This window comes from Stylophora pistillata, chromosome 1 (genome assembly GCF_964205215.1).
Source record: "Stylophora pistillata chromosome 1, jaStyPist1.2, whole genome shotgun sequence".
NCBI lineage: Eukaryota > Metazoa > Cnidaria > Anthozoa > Scleractinia > Pocilloporidae > Stylophora > Stylophora pistillata.
In genome coordinates, this window is record NC_142519.1 from 35860213 (window position 1) to 35882803 (window position 22591).

The window sequence follows — 22591 nt, forward strand, 5'->3', positions numbered from 1 at the left end:
AGCGGTCGTTTCTTATCTTTTCTTTTGAAATTTTGCGTGGGAAATTGGCGCGCGGCTGACCTCACGTTTGACTGCTGTGCTCTAAGGGTCTGGCACCGAAAATGCGACTTAGTGTAAGTGCCAGCACCTGCACAGAGCTTTGACTTGCTCATATCGCTCGCAGGCTCAAACCACGCAAGTGTTGCAGCTGGTGTCGGGCCACCAATAGCCTGCTTGTAAACTTTTCAAAACAGCGTCATAGCCTTGACGCACGGAAAACTGACCATCACTTGTCAACTTATTCCGGCTTAAATGGAAAACAGCAGACTCTTGAGAAAAAAAAAAAGCACGAGACAGCTTCTAGGTAAAAGTCAATTCTTTTGATTAAAATTCTCTACTCGATAACATTAAAATATAACTCTACTTACATAAAACTACTGTATCGATTCATCAAATTATTTGAGAAGCCAACCAAACAGGCGGTTCTTGTACACTCTATAAATACATGATGACCTATTTGTACCCGGCAGCTTCAAGCATCACGTATCTTAACTATGAATGAATATAATTATCTTGTATGAAACAGATATTTTCCAAGAAATTCGACTTAGATATATATCTCTGTCGCTTAATTCATTTTCCTTCCCAGACCCCAAAGTTTCAAAGGTTCGAAGGATTTGTATAGAAACTGGGTTCAATATTAAGATTCATTCAATTTGAGCATTCATACCGTGTAGTTGCACATGACTTTTAAGATTACTCAAATAACGATCTGCACTGCTGATAAGGTCCCCCACAATGTTCGATTGGCCACAGAGTCTTTTCCTCTCGGAAAACTGAATGTGGTGATGGCCAATGCAATGCGAACACCAACGAAATCAAATCAAATTATGAGAAGATTCCTACACAGAACATTCACATTTAGATTTCAGCCTCAACGTCCACTGAACGAGATCTCTTAAAAAAAAAGTTGCGCCCCTCTTTAAAAAATAAACTCCTACTGTTTTCACAAAATTCAGTGGAACCAATTTCTAACAAATACTGTTTAAGCTATAATAAGATTGGACATGTCCATATCCTTTGGTCGATATTTACTAAATATCATTTGAACGTAACACTGGACACTGCGCGGTTCCGGTTTTTTGAGACGAACCATGTCCTCGACGTCTAGGAGAGCGGGTATCCCAACAGAACTAAAATAGATAGAAAAACAACAAGTGGTCATCAAAGAATCAGCCACGATTACAGCCTAAAATTACGAGACCTTGAGCAGCGCAAGCGAACAAGAGGTCTGCGAGGGGTCTAGCACTAAAAATGATGAAAGAACAATAGCTTCCTTGCAAGCCCTCGTCATTAGTGCCAGACTCCCGTCAACCCTCTCCCCGACTCTTCTTGAATCTTCCCGCTGGCGGCTAAACGCGCGTCCTTCAGGGCAAATAATGGGGGCCTTCTTGTGCTTCAACGATTAAAGCTGTCCATTTGGCTCGCTGCTCATAAAAATGCTGTGTCTTTCTTATGAGTAAGGTCTTCCGACCGCTTGACCGTGGGAAGCCTAGATAACAGACTTTCTTATAAACTGGATCATTGGATAATGCAATTCAAGACTTTTTATTGGCCAATATACCATAATCTACAAATATGGTAAGCGTACGCGTTAGCTTAAAATTAAAAGGGAGCTAAAAAATTTGTCTACTATAAAGATTTGCCTAATATCTTGGGGGCGTTTTTAATAAAAAAATTATTCCACTCGCGCTTGTTGGATATGAGATGATTATAGCCGACGAGGCGCGTAGCGCCTCGTTGGCTATCTATCATCTCATATCCAACAAGCGCGAGTGGAATAATTGTTTTGTTAAATAGCCCCCTTTTCCAAATAAAAGGACGAGAATACACTATGCAGATGGTCAGGAAAGGAAATGTCCTGAAATCATTTACCAACAAAAAACGCCGAACAAGTTAATAAAGTTATATGTCACTTGGCCTAATATCAAAAGGTAAGTTCTTTCCGCGGTGAAGATAAGGTATTGTTTGACTAGTCTAGTTTTCACGGTCGTTTTTCAAAGGATTACATTGAATCCGATTGATTTTGTAAGGAAAAAAGTGAAGAAAGACTTTTTGGAGTCCTTCTTAGTCTATTAGTTAACCCTCTAACTAGCATCTAATTTCTCCTTACAATATCATCCCCCCCCCCCCCTCTCCAAATCACACATTATGGACACGACAATAAAGGGAATGATCACTAACTTAACAAGCTCAGGATTGTGAAGCAAATCCTCCCGGTCGGGAAATGCGTGGAGAACAGATGATGGAGAATATGCATACTGATTTTTACGCGATAAAGGGTTGAAACTTACGTTCCAGTTTCGAAAGCCAACTTGAAGTTGTATTCTCTATTTTCAGCGGATAACGAGTTGTAGTCGAACTTGTCGGGGTTAAATTTATGGATCAAAGCGCAAAACGCTAAACCATTACTAAAGGCTCCACTGAAGTTAGTGATATTTACTCCCTGAAAAAAAACAACAACAAACAAAAAGTAAATTCGAATTGAAGGAGATTTCACAAAGTTGGTTCGGTGAGATACGAAAACACAGTGGAGATGATCGAAAATTGTCTTCAAATGTGCGCAAAATTCGGCCAGGGATGCCGCCATTTTGAAAAGAACTTAGCAACCTGACTGTACAAGCATAATACGCGACTCAAATAACTGGAATGACACTAAGCGGTTTACAAACAGTTGCAAATCTGGTTATTGCAAAAAAAAAAATCTTTGAGTTAAGAATGCCTCTCCACCTAGCTTCTCCTTGTTTAAGATTCCAGATGGCTTGTTTGTTTCAAGACAATTTCCGAAAGTTTAGGTTACTCTTTGGAGTCTTTAAACGCCCTTAATGCCAAATTGCGCTCATATTTCTCAGGCATACTCCTCCCTTAGGTGTTTTTGTAGCGGTAGTTCTTCTGCTGCCAAGAGCCTTTTTGTCCCCTCAATACATATCGTGACACTAATGAAACGCATTACAGCCTCTTCTTACCTCGTATTCTTGCGTGACATCTTTACACCACGTCAAAATCAACGAAGATACTGACATCTGCCGTTTGAGTTGAGGTTTCTTTTTCAATTCCCTTGGACTGTACATAGAACAACAACGACAAAAACACCATTTGCATTCCTATCCAACATCCTCAAACACTTCAAGGAACAGTATAAGGATTGTTTTCTATTAAAATAGTTTATAAAACAGCGTTACCAAAAATGCACCTCCAGAATAAAATTTCGACCTGTCTACAACCACAAGGAGCATATCAATGCTACTGCTATTACCGACTATATTCGTTAGGTTATGCAAGCACTGCAATTGGACACAGATTTGATTTGACAGACGTGGTGATCAGAGAGCGAAAATGTTTTGAATTATAAATATTGAAGTGGGAATAAGACGATGCATACTCGAAAACGAGCCACAAATCGAGTGCGCATTAAACATCTCACGTACACAACTACAAAGTAAATTAAGGACATACTTTACCGATAGCCTCACGTCAATTACTACTTTCTTATTTTTTTTATTTCTTTTACTTATTATTCTTCTTCAAAGTTTTTTTAATATATATTTACTTTGCCCCAAGGTAATTGAAGCACCCAATCTCAAAATCACTGCAAAATCACTGAAGTGCGTTTGATAATGCTCGACTTTTAGCCGTCTCAAACTTATTGACGCACTTCCTATAAGTCGCACTATGAGTGATAGTATTTTCACACGCCCCCTGCCCCTCTCACAGCCCCTCCCACCAGCCCGCCCCCGATAGATAAATTCATTAAATGTTTCTACGTACGCCTTGTTCGGATCCGGAGCTTTCTTTAGCGAGACCTTTTCTGTTGGGCTTGTTGGAGTGGTTGCAGGCTTCGCCGTTGTTTGTGACGGAGCTGTGGAACTGGTGGGCGAAGGGGCAGTAAACCTGTTGACAGGCGTTGTTGGGGATTTTGGTACGAACTGTTTTTCCTTTGCTTTTTTCTCGTCCTCGGCAGCTTTTCTGAAGAAAGCCATGCGATCCTTCACTGAGCCCATTCCGCCACCGTTAGCTCCTCCTCCTGGCCGCCCAAACTTGGGAGGCTCCTACGAGAACATCATAAACGAATAAAATGAATCCACAATATTGTGAAAAACCCCTCTAAAATTGAATATGTCTTCCTTGTTTTAATATTCTTAACAACTGTCAGATTTTGAAGATTATTCAAAGCGATTCCCTTTTTCTTCAGTCCCCATTGCTTGAAGAATCTAACCAGAACTTTTCACCTTTTTGAATGAACTCCTCGGCGCCAATTTTCATTGATCGTTGCACAATTGTAATTCTTTTCCACGATGTAATATGTCACAAAGCAACACTACTCTCTTTTGAATAAACCTTGATTTTAGCGCTGTGTGCCGATATGAATCTATAGCAAACTCGTCAAGTATTTTCACTAACATTATTAGTATTATTAGTACTGCTACTATGTAACTTACATTTGCTTTAGGTGGTAGGAATGAGTTAGGCCTGGGAGGCCCTACCCGCTGAGGGCTTGGAGCAGACCACTGCCTCCCTGGGCGGCTCGGTTCCACATTTGTATCAGTGGGTGGAGGGGGCTGCCAGATTCTAGCCTTAGGAGCTTCTTCTTTCTGCGTTGGCGTTTCAAGCCTTTTCTGAGCTGCGTTGTCTTCATCGCCAAATCCGAATCGTTTCTTTGCGTTTGGAGATCGAGGGCTCTCCTGGATGGCCGACAGTTCTGTTTCGTTTCGGTTGCTGATAGTGTTTCCTTCGACCTTCAGCTTCTCATGACTCTCTTTCCGCGAGGAACGCCGGACCTTTCTCTGTTCCTTGACTTGCTCATCGCCTTGTGAGGTATTCACCAGTTTGACTGTGTCCCCACTTTTTACGTACATCAACCCTTCCAATTCCTCTTTCCTCTCGATCTCACGAACGGACCTTCGCCGGCCACGAAGTCGCCCTAGATTCTGTAACAAGTCTTGCTTGGTCTTCGTATCCTGATGAGTTTCCATAGGTAAGCGCTTAAGCACTGGTGACGAGGAAGCTGACACCTGTGGGGGTAGGGTAGGGTTTGTAGGTTTCTGCTTCCCTTCCTGTTCAATTTTGAACAATTCTGCCAAAGATGATCGCCGCGAGACTCTTTTCGGAGCTTCCTCTTTCTCGGCCTTTTTCACATCACTGTTGTTGTTGTTGAGGTCTTGTTCTTTTCGCGGTCGTTTTTCATCTATACTGGATTTCACATGATTGGTCTGGCGTCTCCATGAACTACTTTCAACTGCGCGACTTTCGCTGTTGTCTTCGTCTTTATCCGTCATTTTGAAACTAAACGTGCTTCGAGCACTTCTGGGCTGCTGTGGGGCAACGTTCTCTTTCCTTGCTGGACTTTCCTCTCTGTTAACGCGTATGGTTCTTTCTTCATACTTCCTTTTCTCTGTGCTATTCACGGACATCGTAAATTTTGATGACATGGTAGTTGTTCTCGTGTCGTTGGTGTTAACATCTGACAATTTTTCTTTCTGGTCCCTCACAGATCGAAGTTCCGCCCGGAGTTTTCTTCGCTCTGTGATATTTTTTGTTCCTTCAAGCTGCCAAAAAATGCATTCATGAATTAGTCAGCACTCTCTCGTGGAAAATAATTCTACCTTTCATGGCCATATCAAACAGAAGACCGTTAAATGTTTCGGTAAGCCTAATTCTGTCTACTAAAATCACGCATTTCAGATAACAGGGCTGCACCATGTTAATCCATCTAAAATACCTGATGATACTTAAAAATTTCAATCATCGTAAAATAGTTAAAATGGTTCCTTTATAATTTCCAGAACACTCTTGATAGCTTGAATTCCAGTCTCGTACTTTGATAAAATGGTGATCCGACGTTCTGTCATTAAGTAAGTGCTAGGTTTAACACCGAAATGAAAATAGCCCAAATGAATAAAGGGTGAAAGTTTCTAAAAAAACTGTGGTGCTGCGTCGGTGAGTAGTAAATTGGCCACCGTAACGAGTTAAAATGCTCACGTTTCGAGCGTTAGCCCTTCGTCAGAGCTAATGAAAATAGCGCACAATGTTTCTGGTGAAACAAAGCTATGCTGAAAAATAAGTTGATCGCTCTCGGAGAATAATCCTTCCCAGATATCAAGAATTTATAGAAAACATTTTGAATGTCAACTTGCATTTAGCCACAGCGCTTTATTATTTTTCTCTTCTAAGCCAATACCCTCTCTAAACTGTTATATTTTAATCATGGTAGCACCAGTTAAGTGGCCAAAATTCAAGCGGAAAAAAATTGTAAGTGTTCGAAACCTTTCCAAAATGTAAAAAGTACGGTAAATATGCTCCCTTAAGAGAGAAGTTTCAGAGCAATGCTACTAAAATATTTCGCTCTCTTGGTGCTGACAGATAAAATTCTGCGACATAATTACCTCTTACAGATTGACAGTTAGAAAGGGCCCCACAAATGCAATATGATTAAATAAGTTCGGAATAATGCTCAAATTATCTATCTACAGGAGATCAAATTAAAACGAAAGTACAGGGTATCACACTCTTTTCTTTTTTACGTGAATTTTTTTCAATAGAAAAAACGTTCAGGCCAGGATTAACCAAAATTTTTAAGAACATGCTAAGAACATACCTAGGCCGAGAGTCATTTAAGAACGGCTCATATTTAATTTTTGCGAGAAGTATTAAATAAAGGTAAAAGAAGTGTAAAACAAGACAATTATTAACTCAGACACATTTTTTATATCATCAATGCGGTTTTCTTAATGCACGATACACTGAAGAACAACTCAGTTTGTAGTCAAACATGGTCTGTAACAATAAACCTTTAAGAACATGTGAAAAACGTTTTCGGGCTCAAATCGCAAAAAAAAGAGAAGAACATGCAGCCGCTGCCCCAAAATTAGACGCCCTTCTAAAAAGAAAAGAGTGTTAGCTACCAGATTGACTTGTGCTAATCTTTTTCAAAATATTGTCATCAATTCTCCGATGGTTCTAGACGAAGACTTAACAATGGTATCAGTTACAGAATATTCCCAAGAATTTGAGTGACGACTCGTTTCTTGAGGTTTTAATAAAGATATAACTGTTTCACCGACATTGTTGGAAGAGTTTCCCACAAACTTTTAAAAGCCAAGGAGCCGAGAAGTTTCTCGGGTAAAAATTATCCTAGGCGATTTACAATTTGGGGCAGCATTGCAAGCGTTTCGTGGTGATCTGCTAACGGCTAGCTTTTCAGTGCAAAGAACATAACGAAATATTTCTATTGATGTCAATTCAGCGTGTCACAAAAATATTTTACTGCCGTTTGTGGTCAAGGAAAGGAAGGATTAATCCGAGATGAGCTTTGGAGAGAGATTATACGAAATTCTATACCATATCATGATTTATAGGGAAATAAACGAATTAGGGCTTTATAAATCAGATCTCAAATTATATTATTTACATAACTTTCAGATAAGATTTGAACCGTATGATAAATGCAATGGAACAAAGTTGTAAAAAAAAACACTTTTCAAATGAAAAATAATTAAGGCAATTTCGATAAAAAGCATTTCGTAATTACGTTTAAAGCGGTTTAGTTCATTAGGAGAGGTTTCGCAGACGCTTCTCCGTCACTTTAAGCGAGTGTCGTGAAGTACATGCGATTTTGAAGCAACTGCAAGGATTTATAGCACTCTTTTATTTAACATCAGCAGTCGGGTCTGACTACAACAGCTCTAAATACACTTAGGTTTTACATCATTCACAGCGGTCAAATTTACATGAAAGATCTGAAGGAAATAGGGGTCACTAGGTCACCCACGGGAATACAAGTACGCGTTGAACACCCAGACATTTTTTCACACTTCCTGACGAGAACCCAGCAAGAAGTAAACATTGTTCTGTAAAAGTAAATAAACTATATGTAAGAAAGGCAGTCGTCTAGTTTTACGAGGCTGCGGAAAATTTCCAAGATTTCCGATTTTTTCTTTTATTACAAAATCAAACAAGCTGTTATAGCCCGCAGCATTTTATTTTCTAAAGATTCCTGATGTAGGCACTTGGCAAGAATTTCAAGCATTGTTATCTATTTTTCTTTTGATAGTTCACGTTTTCAAAAATAGTTCATTGTTTCCTCAAATGCGTGTTGCGCAAAATGAGCGCATTTCAATAAAGTCCTTAGTGATTTCTCGACAAAGGCGCTTTTTCATCTCGACAAAGATCAAGATTCCACAACAAGTATTCAAGAGGGCATAGAAGCAGTTTTTTAAAATTATCAAACATTATCTGATGTAAAATTCACCAAAAGATAAATGCGCCAATTTAACTGAACACATTACTTATTTGAGACATTTGCAATACAAAGCGCACACAATACGCGTGGTAATTTATAATGCAAATTGACCGCGGTTTAATATTCGACTTCTAAGTGACACTTAACACGAATCTTGTTCAACCTATCGCGATGGAATTTTTCATTGTAGCCGCATAGACCGGTAGCTGTCCGAAAGTACCACACAAGGTCAATTTGGATTAGAGAATTCTACCGAGGCGTCGACTATGATAATTAATCGGATTGCGCTGTAGTGCAAGAAGAAAACTTTGGGCTGGGGAAAAAAACTGTGAAAATTAAAATGAACAATCAACATTTACACAATTACATGGAGATGAGCCTAATTAAGCGATAAATCCTGATGCCTTTGATTAAAAGAAATACTAGCAAAAGACCGAACTTAACGATAGCATCGATTCATCTTTCTCGCACTACAGGGTAACGACACTCAGTCCAGAGAACACCAGTAGTAACAAATAGTTTATTTACATCACACGCAATCTAGGTCGTATGTAAATCTAAATAACTGCTTCGCAGCGTGGGTCAGCATTTGTTCTGAACCATTATCATGTTTTATCGCCAGCGTCTCAGTGTTCTCCACCGGAGAAAACAGAAGTTTATGGAACGATGAAACACGATCTAACGGAATGGTGGCCGTCATGGCAAACCAGCGATGCGAGTAGCTCTCGTAGTGCGGCGATTTTAAGTTTGTTTCGTGTCTATTTTGTTTAGTTTAACCTTAATAAGTACTGGTTATCAGAAGACGGTATTATAAAGCCCCATAGACAATTACGCAAAATACAAACCAACGTTACCGAGAGCTATAGTCTCAATCAAATGTGGTATTTATGCATACAACATATTTTGATACAATGGTATGTTTCTTACCCTAATTGCAGCTAAGGCCTTCGACTCAGTAATGTGCAGTCAAGTATAAACCCTCGAAAAAGAGGCTCGACTTAAATTTCCCTCAATATAAAAGAAGCACATGGTTTCGTGGAAGTATTCTGGTAATTTTAGTTGCAATTCACTCGTTTCTAACGGTGCCCCGTACACTAGTATTTTAAAAGTTTATAGATCAGATCTTGTGAACTGCCTGCAGCCATCTCTGGCAAAACATATTAAAATTCGCAGCCATAAGAACGATTGATTGCTGCTAAAACAAAACAATTGCACTTACTTTTTGCTTGAGAAGCGATTCTTGGTGGTTTAGTTGCTCAAGTGTGGCCATATTGATGTTCTTCGACGTTGACCCTGTTGGAGAAAGCAGAGTATGTATAACAGCTGCCTCAATGTACTGGCCCGCTTGCCGCAACTCATATGCCCTATCGTACGTATTATCAGATGGAGAGTTGAATTAAGCTATTACCAGAATGCAAATCAAGATGCTTGTTTGTTTTTCCTGTGTCGTGTGATTGAGCGCACAAAAGAATACAAGCAAGACACACAAATGAAAAATGTTGACGTATGATGACGTCAAAAAATAAACTTAATCTTTCGTCGCTGTAACGCAAATGTTTTGAGGTTTTTTGTGGAAAGTACACGCGTTATTGTCAGTAATACTGTTGATCTGTTCAACTTAATCTCGACTTAAGGTCACCGTTTGTTGTTGGCTTAGTCGTGATTGCACGAAATGTCGTTGTTTGTCGAGGAGGACTTGAAATTAGTTCTCCGTCCACTTGTATTTGGACACATGTCAGATATAAAATTCAATGCAGTTGATGATGACCTTGAACGGTGAACGTCAACGGTGACCTTGCGTTTGGCGACTACTGGAGGCCGCAAATGATCCAATTAAAAATTTGCTGTGTGCGCTGCCAGAACAACTGCGACAGTATGGAGAAAATCGACGTGACTTTGGACCATGAAAGACGCCTTGTTCTTCTTGCGCATCAAAGAAAGCATCAACAATTACTGTCTGAGAACTATCGAGGAGGTGTTTAACCTCCCGTGAAAATTTTGTTATGAATACAAAGAGAACTTATCTTAACCACTTAAGATAAAAGTAGTTGAAGGATGGGTGAATCCCCTAAGTGTAGTTGCCAGCAGAAGATTTTAGCTGCGCGAAGCAGCGAAGTCCCAAGAGCTGATTTCCGCTGGTAAAGGGCTAATCTCTGCAGGAATTGGGACTTTTTTCACAAAGAAGCAAAAAACCTAAACCAGAAGCCTCCAATTTTTTCGCTCGTTATTTAGTAGCAAGAGGTAGTTTGCACGCATTTTGATTGGATATGAAGGAATGGTTTGACCAAAGTTAAGCTGAGGAGAAAAACATTTCAGAGCTCCTACCTACAGCCGCTCCTGCTCCAGTTTGCGTCACTTTTTTCTAATTTTTTTAGCAAGGCTGGTTTTTGTACATTCAAGAAAAGGAAGTGAAAGTCTGGTGAGAAACTCCGGAGACCTTCTGACCAACTGCGAGGCTAATCGGCAGACTATAGATTTGTGATAGCGATTTTGAAGTGAAAGCGGCTTAAAAGTGACCCCTTTTCAAGTTACTTTATGGGAAAAAATGCCCTAGACACGAAGTCGGACTGAGTAAAGAAAGTCTATCAATACATGATAAAATACCGTTCGACAATTTACGATAAAATAGCGCAATCTCCTGTTGAAAAAAATATCATCGGAACTGAAAGCGGAAGAATCATCTGATTCCCTTGTCAGGCCAGGTTTGGCGCTGAAAGATAACTTTATATATGATCTGGGTTTTAAGATTGTGTCAATAATCTGCAAAAAGATATTTCAGGTATTTACATGTGTCGCTGAGGGAAGTCGATGACTGCAGCGGTCGACAAGCCCTGCGAGAAAACACACTTAAAAGAATAGCACTTTAAAATCGTTCCAAAATTACAAAATGAGCAATTCAACATCAGACATTCGATGGTTCGGAAGCAACATTTTTGCCGAAGGAGAACGGAAGCTCTAGTGTTTATTTAGAAATATAGCTATGATAAGTCTTTATGGGGATTTTCAGCTGAGGCAGTGAGAACTCTAAAAGTTGTAATTCGAGGTACGGGTTAGGACCTACATATCTCTCTGTGTTATATTACTCTGCATCATTGAAATCGACCAAGTTTCTTGCATAACTTGTGGGAGCTGTAAAATGAGACTATTTTTGGCCGGTTTTTCTAGAACAGGTTGCTTCTGCAATTAACTGGTGACATGATCAGGAGAGGGTGATCTTTCAACAATAATACTTATCGATGTCGAACAGAGAACAAACCTTGGCAATTAACGCACATTTCGCCCTCGGCGTCTAAGACAGAAGGTAAAAAAAAAAAAACCAAAAAAAAACCAAAAAAAAAAATACACTTTTCTCACCATAAAACTAGTACGTTTAAAAGATCCCTGATCTAGTTGTATTTCTCTTGTAAAATTGCATGATTTGCGCTGGGACTGGTTTTATTCCGTTGAGGAGGATTAAAAGCTTCCCACGTTTGCTGAACTTAAACCATAAACGTCTTCTTTGTTTCGTAAGCCTGAAAACAACTTAAACCTCGTCAAGAGAAACAAAACCGGGGTGTTGATCCTGAAGTAGCTTGTTTACTTGAGGTCAGCCGGAAGAGTCAGTGTTGAACACCGCCCACCACCAACATTTCTGAACTTTTATTTTTTTTCAAGAGTTCTATTAAACATTATCGTGAAAAAATAACGGATACTTCGGTTAAACGCACTCCTGTTTAGACATAGCAGTGTACATTGCTAATGTGGCAAACAGTCAGCTGCCACTTAGTCAACGTAATCGAGACTGACTTATTTCCTTGCGATAAAGCGTAGTATCGATTGTCGAGCCATGGAGTAAAAGAAAGTAGATCGTAGTCACGTTTTCTTTGTCGTTTGTTTTTTGTTTATGGTCGTATTTCAAAGACATGATGTTTGCACTACACGCAAATTAACCATTTCTTACTCTATGTCAGAACCTGCAAAGCGTTTCTCAACTGATCCGAATAACTAATAACCTCCCAATTTTTCATCTTGGATCGTATCCTTTAATGATCTTCAACGTCAAGATAATAATTGTCGAGTCGTTATGAATTATTCATTGGAAAAGCATTGAAAACAAACGAAATGTTAAATCTAAGCCCATTACAAGAACGTCTCTCTAAAAAAGGTATGTCTTCAACTCAAGTATGTAATTAAAAACGATTCGAAATTATTTTCTCCTTTCAGCTTTTCGCAAAAGTTACACGTACCCTCTCCATTTATTTATTACCGTTAAACTTACCTTAAATTTCTTTCAGTTCCTCACCCTGGTGATTGTTATTTTTGAAAGGGTGACGCGGCCTAGAAAGTTTAGATCACTTTTGTACTGAATAATAAATCTTTTCAGCGCCAAAAGCTGTTGCCGTTTCACGTACAAGGAACTGTGCTACGCGGGAGTAATTTCCTGAACCAATTTGCCGAACCGACAAACAAAGCAGAAACTGTACTATAGAGAAAACCGGTTCGTCACGTAGGCTAATTCAAATCGTGGCTAGTAATGTTCACAAAAAACCTGAACGACCTTATTAAACAAACATACTATTTAAGATAGATCACGAAATTTTGCGTTTTCAGACTAATTGACTTTGTGGTAAAACAAAACCAATGCCTGAATAGGTATCAATGCTGATATCGGACCCTTCGCCGCCAAGTTATTGTCTAGCGGGGGTTTCTACGTCTTGTGTTGACCGCTAATGACAGAGGGAGGTAATCTGTTCAAGAATTGAGAACTTTCCACTTGACCAACCAGTTATTTTAAGACGGTAATATAATAACAATGCGTGATTCTTTGAATTTCACAAGAGAAATAGAAGGAGGACTTTAAAGCATTGCAAAAATTGCTTGCATGCACGGGGTGAAGACTGGAAAATGCTTCTTAGCGCGAGTGCGATAAGATTTGGCCAGTTAAATATCTGATAACACTTTCTGCCAGATATGCGACTAGGCTTGTAAAATACCAATTTAAAAAAAAAGTTTATCCAACCATTATTTCTCACAAGTCTTTTAAACAACCTGCGTGTGTTTCTAGAATTGTTGTTTATTCACTTTGGCAAAATAGCTTGGACTTAAATTGTTTTGAACTTTGATAAGCAGTATACGACCGTAGAGCCTCCAGCTAACGGACCGGAATAAGCCATTTTGCGTATCTAACGGAATTGAACAGTTAAAAAACAGATTTTCGGTGTTTTTGAACTGTAATTAAGGTTGACGTTTGAGCGCATAAGAATCTTTTAATGAATAGCGCGAACTAAAGAGGTCTTTGAAACTTACTCAACAGTGCGTGGAAAGTGGGATTTAATGGGTGTAATTTTCTTTTTGAATATGGGTGGTTTCCGTCTCACATGATAAATCTTTCCGACCTCCAAGTATGTGGCAATATCTAGTTAAAAATAGTGAGCAGAAAGTCGTTGTCAAAACTCTCACGTAAGAGAATGGTTTTATGACTTTTATGAAGAAAACGAACCATGTTCCCTTATTTCATCCGTCAGCTCCAAATTTACCATATTTGTTTTTTCTAATTTCTTGCCATACACTTTCGACTTTGTCGATCCTAGCTGAAGGAAGGACGTATGTTTTGACAAAGGCCTTGCGCTCTTAACGTCAGTTTTAGAAACTCTATACAGTGCCTTTATCAACTCGGTGGCCTACGTGTTGCGGTACCCTCCCCCCCATTTCTCCTTGAGGGGAGGGTATGGCTACACGAAGGCTACAACTCAGCTGTGAAAACAAAATTAACACTTTTGAAGCTGGTGATAGTGAGTTCTGTGGTAGAGCATCGGGGCGCGAAATTCGAAGGCGTGAGGTTTAGTCAATACCTCATGGAAACTCAGAATTTTTTCTTCGTCCTGCGTGTGTGACAAGACGAAAAAAAAGACATCTTTTTATAATCGTTGGACTAGCCCACTTCGTGGAGGATACCTCGCCCTGACGAAGGGCTAACACTGGAAACGTCGGCTTTAGATACCCTGTCCGGTGGGGGCCAATTTACATTATCAACTAAGCCTTGATTAAAGCAAACTATCTCGTATTTACCGTCAGCATTTCAAATCAGAAGGGAATTTCTAGCTGTTAGCTTGAAACTGTTCCCAAGTCCGACTATTGGATAACTGTTTTAAGGGACGAAAAAAGGCAGAAGCCAAGCTGCATAATAGCTGTGAGCCTGGTGCTGTAATCGCCCAAACAACCGGCGAGAATGCAACTACAATACTTTACAATATGAGAAGTTCGTAGTTTTCCGCAACGGTAATGGCTTATGAACGTTACAAAATGAACGGTTTAATAACTCTTGATAACAAATCCATGACTCAGTTAGCTTTCAAGTGTTTCCTTTTCTAAATGCAAAATATCTTGAGTACGTTTCCGTAAGATAGCGCCATGCGACTTTAGCTATTTCGGCCTTTTCCTCGGCCATCACAAATCGGAAACACTTCGTCCTCCCCGACTGTATAACGTTGATACGGTGTCAGCGGAATTTCTCGTACTTTTCACGCATCACGTGATCGAAGATGGATCAGTTTTTCATGGATTAACAAGGACTAACGCGGACCGTTTTGGATTAGACAGTTCAGGGGTTCAATTCCATTAAAGAACCATTTTAGTCAAATTTGCTCGGTGAGCTTGATGGGTCAATAACCAAACACGAGTGTAATACACAAGCGAATATCACAGTGCTCCCTTAAGTCAAGAGCCACTTTAAGCCGACGGTGCTCTTGAAATAATAGATAGTTGGCTTTAATGTCACCTCTTGAAGGCTTGATTTCAGACCAAAATGTGGCTCTATACTCCATTTTTAAATTCTTGCAAAACGGTAGGCTTAAGCTGACATGCAGCTATATCGCATCATGTTACAACATTTGCCTTCAAAAAGGCACAGGAAATTCTTATCGAACGTAGGTGCTAATATATAACGGATATAGATATAGCCTTAGGACGGATATGTCGAAACAACACGTCCTGTTTTGTTTTGCAGGACGACAGATAAACTGTGAGCGCAAGATTAATACTTCATTCACCCGAACAATTCATGAAACAAAATTACCTACATTTCCTTAGAAAAAGGAACTGTTTTCATTAAATTGGATTCTCTCAGCTGATCTTTAGGGAAAAAAAACATAAATAGAATCAAACGCAACGCGGTTAACGTTTCGGCGAATATCATCATTTGCATATGAAGACGGAACCGCGTGGCTATTTGTAACTCTTAATAAATACTAAAACAGGAAAGACATCGATACGATTTCTAAATTAAAATAAACCATCACGTAAGATATTTTCTCCTCTTAGAGGGACCCTCAAATTAAGGAATTATTGTATACGTATCTGCCTTGAGGAGTTTCCTAGCCCACGTTTTTGAGATTGAAAAATCATAATATTGGTTAAGCTGTGTCAACTGCTAGAAAAGTGAAATGCCAAGATCGATGCCGCGCTATATTAATTATTCCAAGAATTTTTTTGACATACCATGAAATATTTGATCTTCAATTTAGAGTGACTAAGTTTTGACAAAACCAAAATAAAGACAACGATTTTAAAGTTGTACCATCTGTGAAAATCACTTTCGATGGATGAAGAATGACACAGTATCTAGGATGATGATAAAGAGAGAAGCGCCGAACGATTTGAGCTGATTATAATTCGCGCCTTCTTGCACTCTGTTTCAGTTCTGGTGTTATTTCTCATTACAAACAATCAAAGCTTTTTTTTCGGTAAAACGACTTAGTGTGGTAAATTTTCGAATTTAATAGCTCTTCCTATATCTTTGGCAACATTCCTCTTGCTTTGCCAAAATCAGTCGTCACTGATCTCAGAGAGCTGCCGCACTGAAACCGTCTAGTTTGAATATATTATCCCTAACATAATTCGTAGGATGAGATTTCAAGTTTCATAACATCTCCTTCGTGTCTTGTGACACATGATTTATCTGCTATGCCAAAGTCAGTCATCGCTGAATCAAGAGGCAAAAATGAGGCTCTGAAACCGTTCGTTTTAACCAAAGGTTGAGGCACAGTTCACTACACTAGATAATCTTGGAGATACATGGTCTTATTGGGCATTTGTTTACTGACCTGAAAACCACTGAAAATCGCTAAATCAGTCCGAACACTCTCAGAAATGATCTCACAATATGGGTCCAAACAAGACGGGAAAGTCATACGTGCTCAGTCATTTTCCACGCGGGCGCAAAAGCCCACTATGTGGTCTGAAATACGATAGACGGTCTAACATAACCGCTACAGGCCCATGTGTGTCAGGGGGTGGAGCGGGGTAACGCTTGGGAGCGTCATAATGAGTGCTATTAATTCATTTACCTATTTACATATACACATTATATACTATATTGAGAATTCGGTTTAGAGGTCTCTAAAATGACCACAAAATTATGATGAGCATGGAATTTCTCAATATTAACCAACAGGGGATATTGTTGCCGGTAGAAGTGTACAATGTTACTCTTTTTTTGTTCTTTAGCTGGTATTCTATTCAGAGCTAAAAGCTGAAGTAAGTATGATTTTAAAGCAATATCTGAGGCTATGCATCTTCACTGACCTTAACTTGATGTGGATCTTCATTCTTTTTAGAAAGATTTACAACACTTGCACTCCAAATAGATAGATAGATTGATAAACATGTTTAATCAACACTTTTGCAGGCACAGGTGGCCAAAGCTCTGTCACAGGCTCTTTAATTCATAGTGGATTATTAAAGAGTTTCTATAGTGGTTTAGTTGGACTTGCTTTTGAGCTCCGTAAATGTAAAGTTGTGCGAAATAATCAAAGAAATAAAGTCTTACCTTCATAGAGAGTAGTCTGTGTGGTTCTCCTCGCGATTTGAGGCCGTTTTGATGTGTTTTAGATTGACGCCTTAATCACCACCGAGTCACGTACACTAGATACGGGAACACGGGCCACCTGTGATGCGGGCAAGATCCCTACGCTGGTTTAGGGTAGGGCCGGGAGGACTGACAAAGCTAAGGATTCCTCGTCTAAGGATTCTCAGGACTTTCTTTTCCTTTCCTTTCATTCTCGGGCTTGGTACTGACTAAAAGCAGAGATGCAAACTGCCTTTAATAGACGTGAATACAGGGGAACAAAAACAATAGAAAAAGCTGCAAAATGTTCCTCGAGCCTTGAAATTCAAGGATAAATACTTCCACGAAAAACTTGTATCCTTTTGTTAGGTCACTTTTCGGAGCTTTTCTGCGCTCACAAAGTTTCACCATCTTTCATGTACCTATATTTTCTGGAGCGGTCCAAGGGAGGATGACCAGTAAACTACAGTTGAACTTACAGGCATATTAAGCGTGTTATACGCGTGTTATTCGGCCTTCTGGGATGTGGTTAGGGTGGCACAAATGCTCAATTGTACTTTGTGATCAGAAAACCAAGACTCTAAAAGGTGTGACATACTATACTAAGGCAAGGTCAGATAAGGTAAAAAACTATCACTTCAAATAATAGGTGGTGCGGTGTCACCGGGTGTGGACAAAACGTGGCCTATGCCATGGCCTACCCTGTGGCTTACCCTATGGCCTACCGGTGGTCAGATTTTTACAAGGATAGCATTGCTGGAAACCTTTCAACGTTTTCCTGAGCACTGTCTTACCAACGACTTTCTTCTGCTGTTTTAGCGGCCACATTTCGATCAAAATTTCTTAACCTTCTGATAGAATAAGGGAATCGAGGAACAGAAGCCGGTTAAACGCAACTTTTGAGCAAACATCATCATATCAGCTCTCCTTTCAAATTAGTGCAATACTGGCCCTTTCTTTGGAAAAGCAAGTAAAGTTTGCGAAATGTTTACGACGGCGATGCGTGCGTGTCCCGGGGTGCTCGTTGCAAATTCAATACTCTACAGCACCTGAGGGCACTTAAAAAAATTGGCCTGGCACGTAATGTTTGCGTTTTCTTACCAGGATATGTATGCTCTCCGATATAACGCTGTTCATTACATTTTTACACCAGCACTCCACTATAGTTACCAATTGACAGCCTGCATCATAAAGCCGCCATTTTGCATATCCTCTGCGACCACGCAATATTGGCCCCTCCTCTCCCCTCCCCCTCAACCTACCATTATAGTTGAGTGCTGTTATATTTGCTATGTTTCGTTCCCTCGGACGTTGGAAATCATGTTAGCGACCTCTTCGTATACCCTTTTCAGAGAGATAATTGTACACCAGCGTTCGACTCTTACTGATTTTATTTTTATGTTCTTAAAAATCTGACCACCGGTAGGCCATAGAGTAGGCCATAGGGTAGGCTATAGGGTAGGCCACAGGGTAGGCCACAGGGTAGGCCACAGGGTAGGCCACAGGGTAGGCCACAGGGTAGGCCATGGCCTAGGCCAGGTTTTGTCCACACCCGTCTCATCCGAAATCCAAGTGAGATAGTTGACGATGTCAGCCTAAGTGTTTCCGTTGCTTTCTCCCCTGGTTATGTGTTGTTCAGTCATTCTTGCTGCTGGTATTGCCTGCCTAATTTTTCACGTTCTGATGCGTCAGGAGGAAGACGAAATCTGTAACACAAATACTGGAAGCTCTCACGTCCTCTTGGTTTCTTTGAAAAATACTTAACGATCGCCTCCGGATGCAACACTTGCTATCTCAACACTGTGCTCCTGCTGGAATCCAGGGTTAAACTTGAAAAGGGGCAAGGGCAAAAGGTACAAGTTGAATCATCAGTTAATCGAAATTTGTGTAGTTCTTTTTTGGTTACTATAATTCTATGCAATAATCTAAATGAAAACTGTCTTAACTTGTTGTCTCTCGTTGATTGACATACAAAAGAAAATTTGTTTTTCCATTCTTTATGAGTATCGGAAAAATTGACTTTCCAGGTTTTGATGCCAGTTGGTTCTACTGAGGGGCTTTTGTTAAGTATTTTATAGTAGTGTTTGCAGCGCATGTGTGCCAAATCTACGAGATTGCTTCCAGGAAACAAGGATATCGTAGTAGTGTTCAGTAGCTCGTGCAAGGGAGCTTCACATTCCCTGGCTTTTTTCTTCAAGTCAGTTGGAATAGCTGCTATGAGTTGGAAGTAGTGGAGATAATTTGTTTTATGTTAAACTTATTTTGAAATTGTTGGAATGTAAGAATTCGACAATGTGAAAGGGCCTTTGTGGCGTGTAACATTACTTAAAGAGGAGGCTACTGCATGCAAAGGTGAAGGAATTCTTAATTACAAAATGCAATGTTGTTTACTTTCCATCATATCACTTGCGATGCCCGTTCTGTGTTCGAATTTAAGAACAAACTAGTGCAATTCCAAGGAGCACTGTACAACGGGAAAGCTATGAAAATTGAAAATCTGACGTTTCATTCACTGCTTGAGCGCATGACACTAATCAAACCAAACATCCTGGAAAGACTGCTAATTCCGCTGTTCCTGGGGTGCAGTAAGCTAAGCGCTATGATTCGCAAACCTAAGATGGCAAATCTATTTTTATTAAAGTTTCCTCCAAATTTCAGTGATTCACTGGCACAGATCACGTATGCAGTACCTCGATGCTTGACCAGAGAAGAAAGAATGGCTGTAATAACTTGCTGTAAGGCCAGTGGTTGTACAGTGCACGCGGTACTATTACTGCAGCATTTACTCACCTAGCCATGAAAAAAATTATTGACTCAAAGCAAACTGAACAAAAACTCCCATCATTGTTCGACAGTACTTATACCATTGACATCCGAAAACAATGCAAGCCCAAAGTTGAAAGAGAGGAATTTGGTCTGTTTGCAACCTTTGACTCGCTAGAAATGACATAGGTAGACTACCGCTGAAATTAACTATAGAGATATCGATAATAAAGTTCTGGATTCATCTACGCAACTTACCAGACACTGATATTGCAAAACAATGCTTATTCCTCTCCGAAGAATTGGCTGACAGAAACCTCTTAAGTTTGACGCTGAAAATTAATAACTTATTGAAAAGATGTGATCCAAGTTCTATGAACTTGAACAATAACGATACAAATATGAGAACTACTCATTTAAAGTTAAAGAGGAAGATCTATGAGGACCACCAATTAATGCTAATTAACGCAAACAGAAAATTAGACTTTTACTCCTCATTCAAAAAGGACACTAAGAAAATATAATTTTTAGATCTAATAAACAATCCACAACACAAAATTGCCATTAATAAATTCCGCCTAGGCATGCAATCATAAATTACACATTGAAACGGGAAGATACACAACTCGAAAGACCCCAGTCAATCAAAGAATCTGTTCTTTCTGCCATTCAAATGAAATTGAAGATGAAAAACATGTGCTTTTTTGTTGTCCTTTGTAAGATAGTTTTCGATTAGAACTAAATTAACAACAACATCGCAAGAAGGTATCCTTGCTTTGAAAACTTTGATCAAAACTCTTAAGTGTTCCTTTTTAATAACGCTGATCCGTCTATATGTAGACTCATTTCTGCTTTTATATTCCAAATAATGAATATCAGACAAGAAGTTCTGTTAAAGACGAAAATAATGAAGTTAAATAATTATTGTTACTTATTCTTACTTAGGTAATGTCATGTACTACTTATGGAAGTACCCAATAAAGTTGTTGTTGTTGACTCACTTCATATAGAAGTGAAAGGAACAGAGGACTTCTGGGATTTCTCGCGCATATGTACAAGAAAAGTTGACGGGAAGATGATTCAGGAAAGCACTTGAACAGTTTGAAATTCATACAATGTGTGAACTTACCATCTTTGTGGGAGTTATGATGTTCTGAAACCAAGCATGGACAACAAAAAGGACTATTCAACTTGACTAACCTTGGGGTTTTGTCCATTGATCAAGAAAGTAAATCTCCCTACAGATTTTCTGGTGCATATCTTGCCTCACAAAGTGCAAAGCTGCCTTTTGTCACTAGATCCAATATTTTCACAATAAATGACCAGTTATATTGAACAGTGGAATATTCTCCTGAAATCATTACCAGATCTCAAGCAGAAGACTTTGTTGATTTATCACTTCGTACCCTCATGGGTGCCTGTATCTCTTTGATTACTGTACATGCATACTTTTGCATTAATATTGACCAAGCTTGTTCAGTCAAGAGAGCTGGATGTTGGTCAAGTTCCCTTTTTTGCATTTTCAAGGGTTAAGGCTAAGGGAATATGTTGAACTACGGGGGCATAGCCGGAATTTTTCCAGAGGTAGGCACAATTATTCAAATCCCCGCTACCCACTACAAATTCAGTTATGCATGTTAACATTGCATGGTTTTCCTCAATTTCTTGAACTCTGACCATCAAGCTGCTGATGGATGTTAGGAGTGCCTTCTTGGTGGACATTATGAAAGGCCTTGATCACTGCTAACAACAGCTGCATGGTGCAATGCATTTCCCGCAACATGCTGATTAAGAAACTTAATGATGTTGGACTTTTTCTCTAAATATATCAAGATTCGTTTCACCAACAAATCATGTCGCTTTTCTGGACACCAACACTTGATGTGGGAAAAAACAGTCCCTTATTTAGAAAATGTACATCAGAAAGAAACAAGCACAGTTGAATGAACTGAGGCAACTGTGCTTTTGTAAAACAACCATCTTTAATCTTGTTACTTTTTCATTATTCTTCACTTTTTATATTTAAATTTGACTTTTTTAGGTACCCATGTGCTTACTGTGTGAGAAATAAATTGTGTAGAGTAAGTTTCCATTCTATTAAATGGTCAAAACTGTAAACTAAAGTAAATTAAACATCCGAAATCAGTGTTTATTTATAAGCTTTATGAAAAAGTATACTTTGATAGGAATAGCATGAACAATTTCTGTGCTAAATATTTCTGCCAGTTTGAATGAAAATGCCAATTTTCCTTCTGTGGTGATCACTTCTCAGCATGCCAACCAATACTGGTCACCTCATCACTATCAGAAACTCTTCGATTTAAGATCATTTATGTATAACTTAACGACTGATCCACGTTCTCAGAAAGTGGAGTCTGAGTGATGGTAAGCATCTATTGGGAAAACTGTTCAATCTATAGTACCCTCTCACATTTAGTACATGCATGTAATACACTTACTTTCATTCTCTATCAGTTTTGTATGTTGTTGCCATTATATGAAGTCAGGAGAGCATCACTGAAAATGAAAAAACCAAGCTAATGAGAGAGACAACATTTAAAGAATGCTTGCTTGCTTTTCAGGAAACCACAATATTTGTAGATTCTGCCTCCCTAGGCACAGAGGTATAGAAAAGTAACAGCAAACTGACCATATATTGATTGGAGAGAGCTAGGTGATGGGTTGCCGCATATTAGCCTGCATGAGTGGCTTCATCCTCAAAACCC

General features: G+C 39.3%; 1 protein-coding gene, 1 long non-coding RNA gene and 1 pseudogene across 6 annotated transcripts; 1 reads left to right on the top strand and 2 right to left on the bottom strand.

Annotated features, from left to right (window-relative positions):
- Nucleotides 1-337: 337 nt before the first annotated feature.
- Nucleotides 338-17225, bottom strand: LOC111332520 (uncharacterized). 5 transcript variants are annotated; one of them, XM_088753640.1, is made up of 7 exons: nucleotides 17085-17225; nucleotides 9498-9571; nucleotides 4479-5585; nucleotides 3808-4088; nucleotides 3006-3102; nucleotides 2334-2485; nucleotides 338-1172 (listed from the first exon to the last, which is right to left on the bottom strand). In XM_088753640.1, exons 2-7 carry the CDS (start codon nucleotides 9546-9548, stop codon nucleotides 1025-1027), a joined length of 1836 nt encoding a protein of 611 aa, XP_088609766.1. In that variant the 5' UTR covers nucleotides 9549-9571; nucleotides 17085-17225; the 3' UTR covers nucleotides 338-1024. The 5 variants fall into 5 exon arrangements, 4 of the variants coding, with proteins under 4 accessions (XP_088609766.1, XP_022793611.2, XP_022793612.2 ...); XM_022937876.2 differs by lacking the exon at nucleotides 17085-17225 and adding an exon at nucleotides 16360-16495; XM_022937877.2 differs by lacking the exon at nucleotides 17085-17225 and adding an exon at nucleotides 12537-12828.
- Nucleotides 17180-22432, bottom strand: LOC148742260 (uncharacterized). Its single transcript, XR_015998845.1, has 4 exons — nucleotides 22325-22432; nucleotides 21066-21159; nucleotides 20124-20197; nucleotides 17180-17332 (listed from the first exon to the last, which is right to left on the bottom strand). It is a non-coding gene; the product is annotated as an uncharacterized LOC148742260 (long non-coding RNA).
- Nucleotides 19102-20054, top strand: LOC148742261 (uncharacterized; annotated as a pseudogene).
- Nucleotides 22433-22591: the final 159 nt, after the last annotated feature.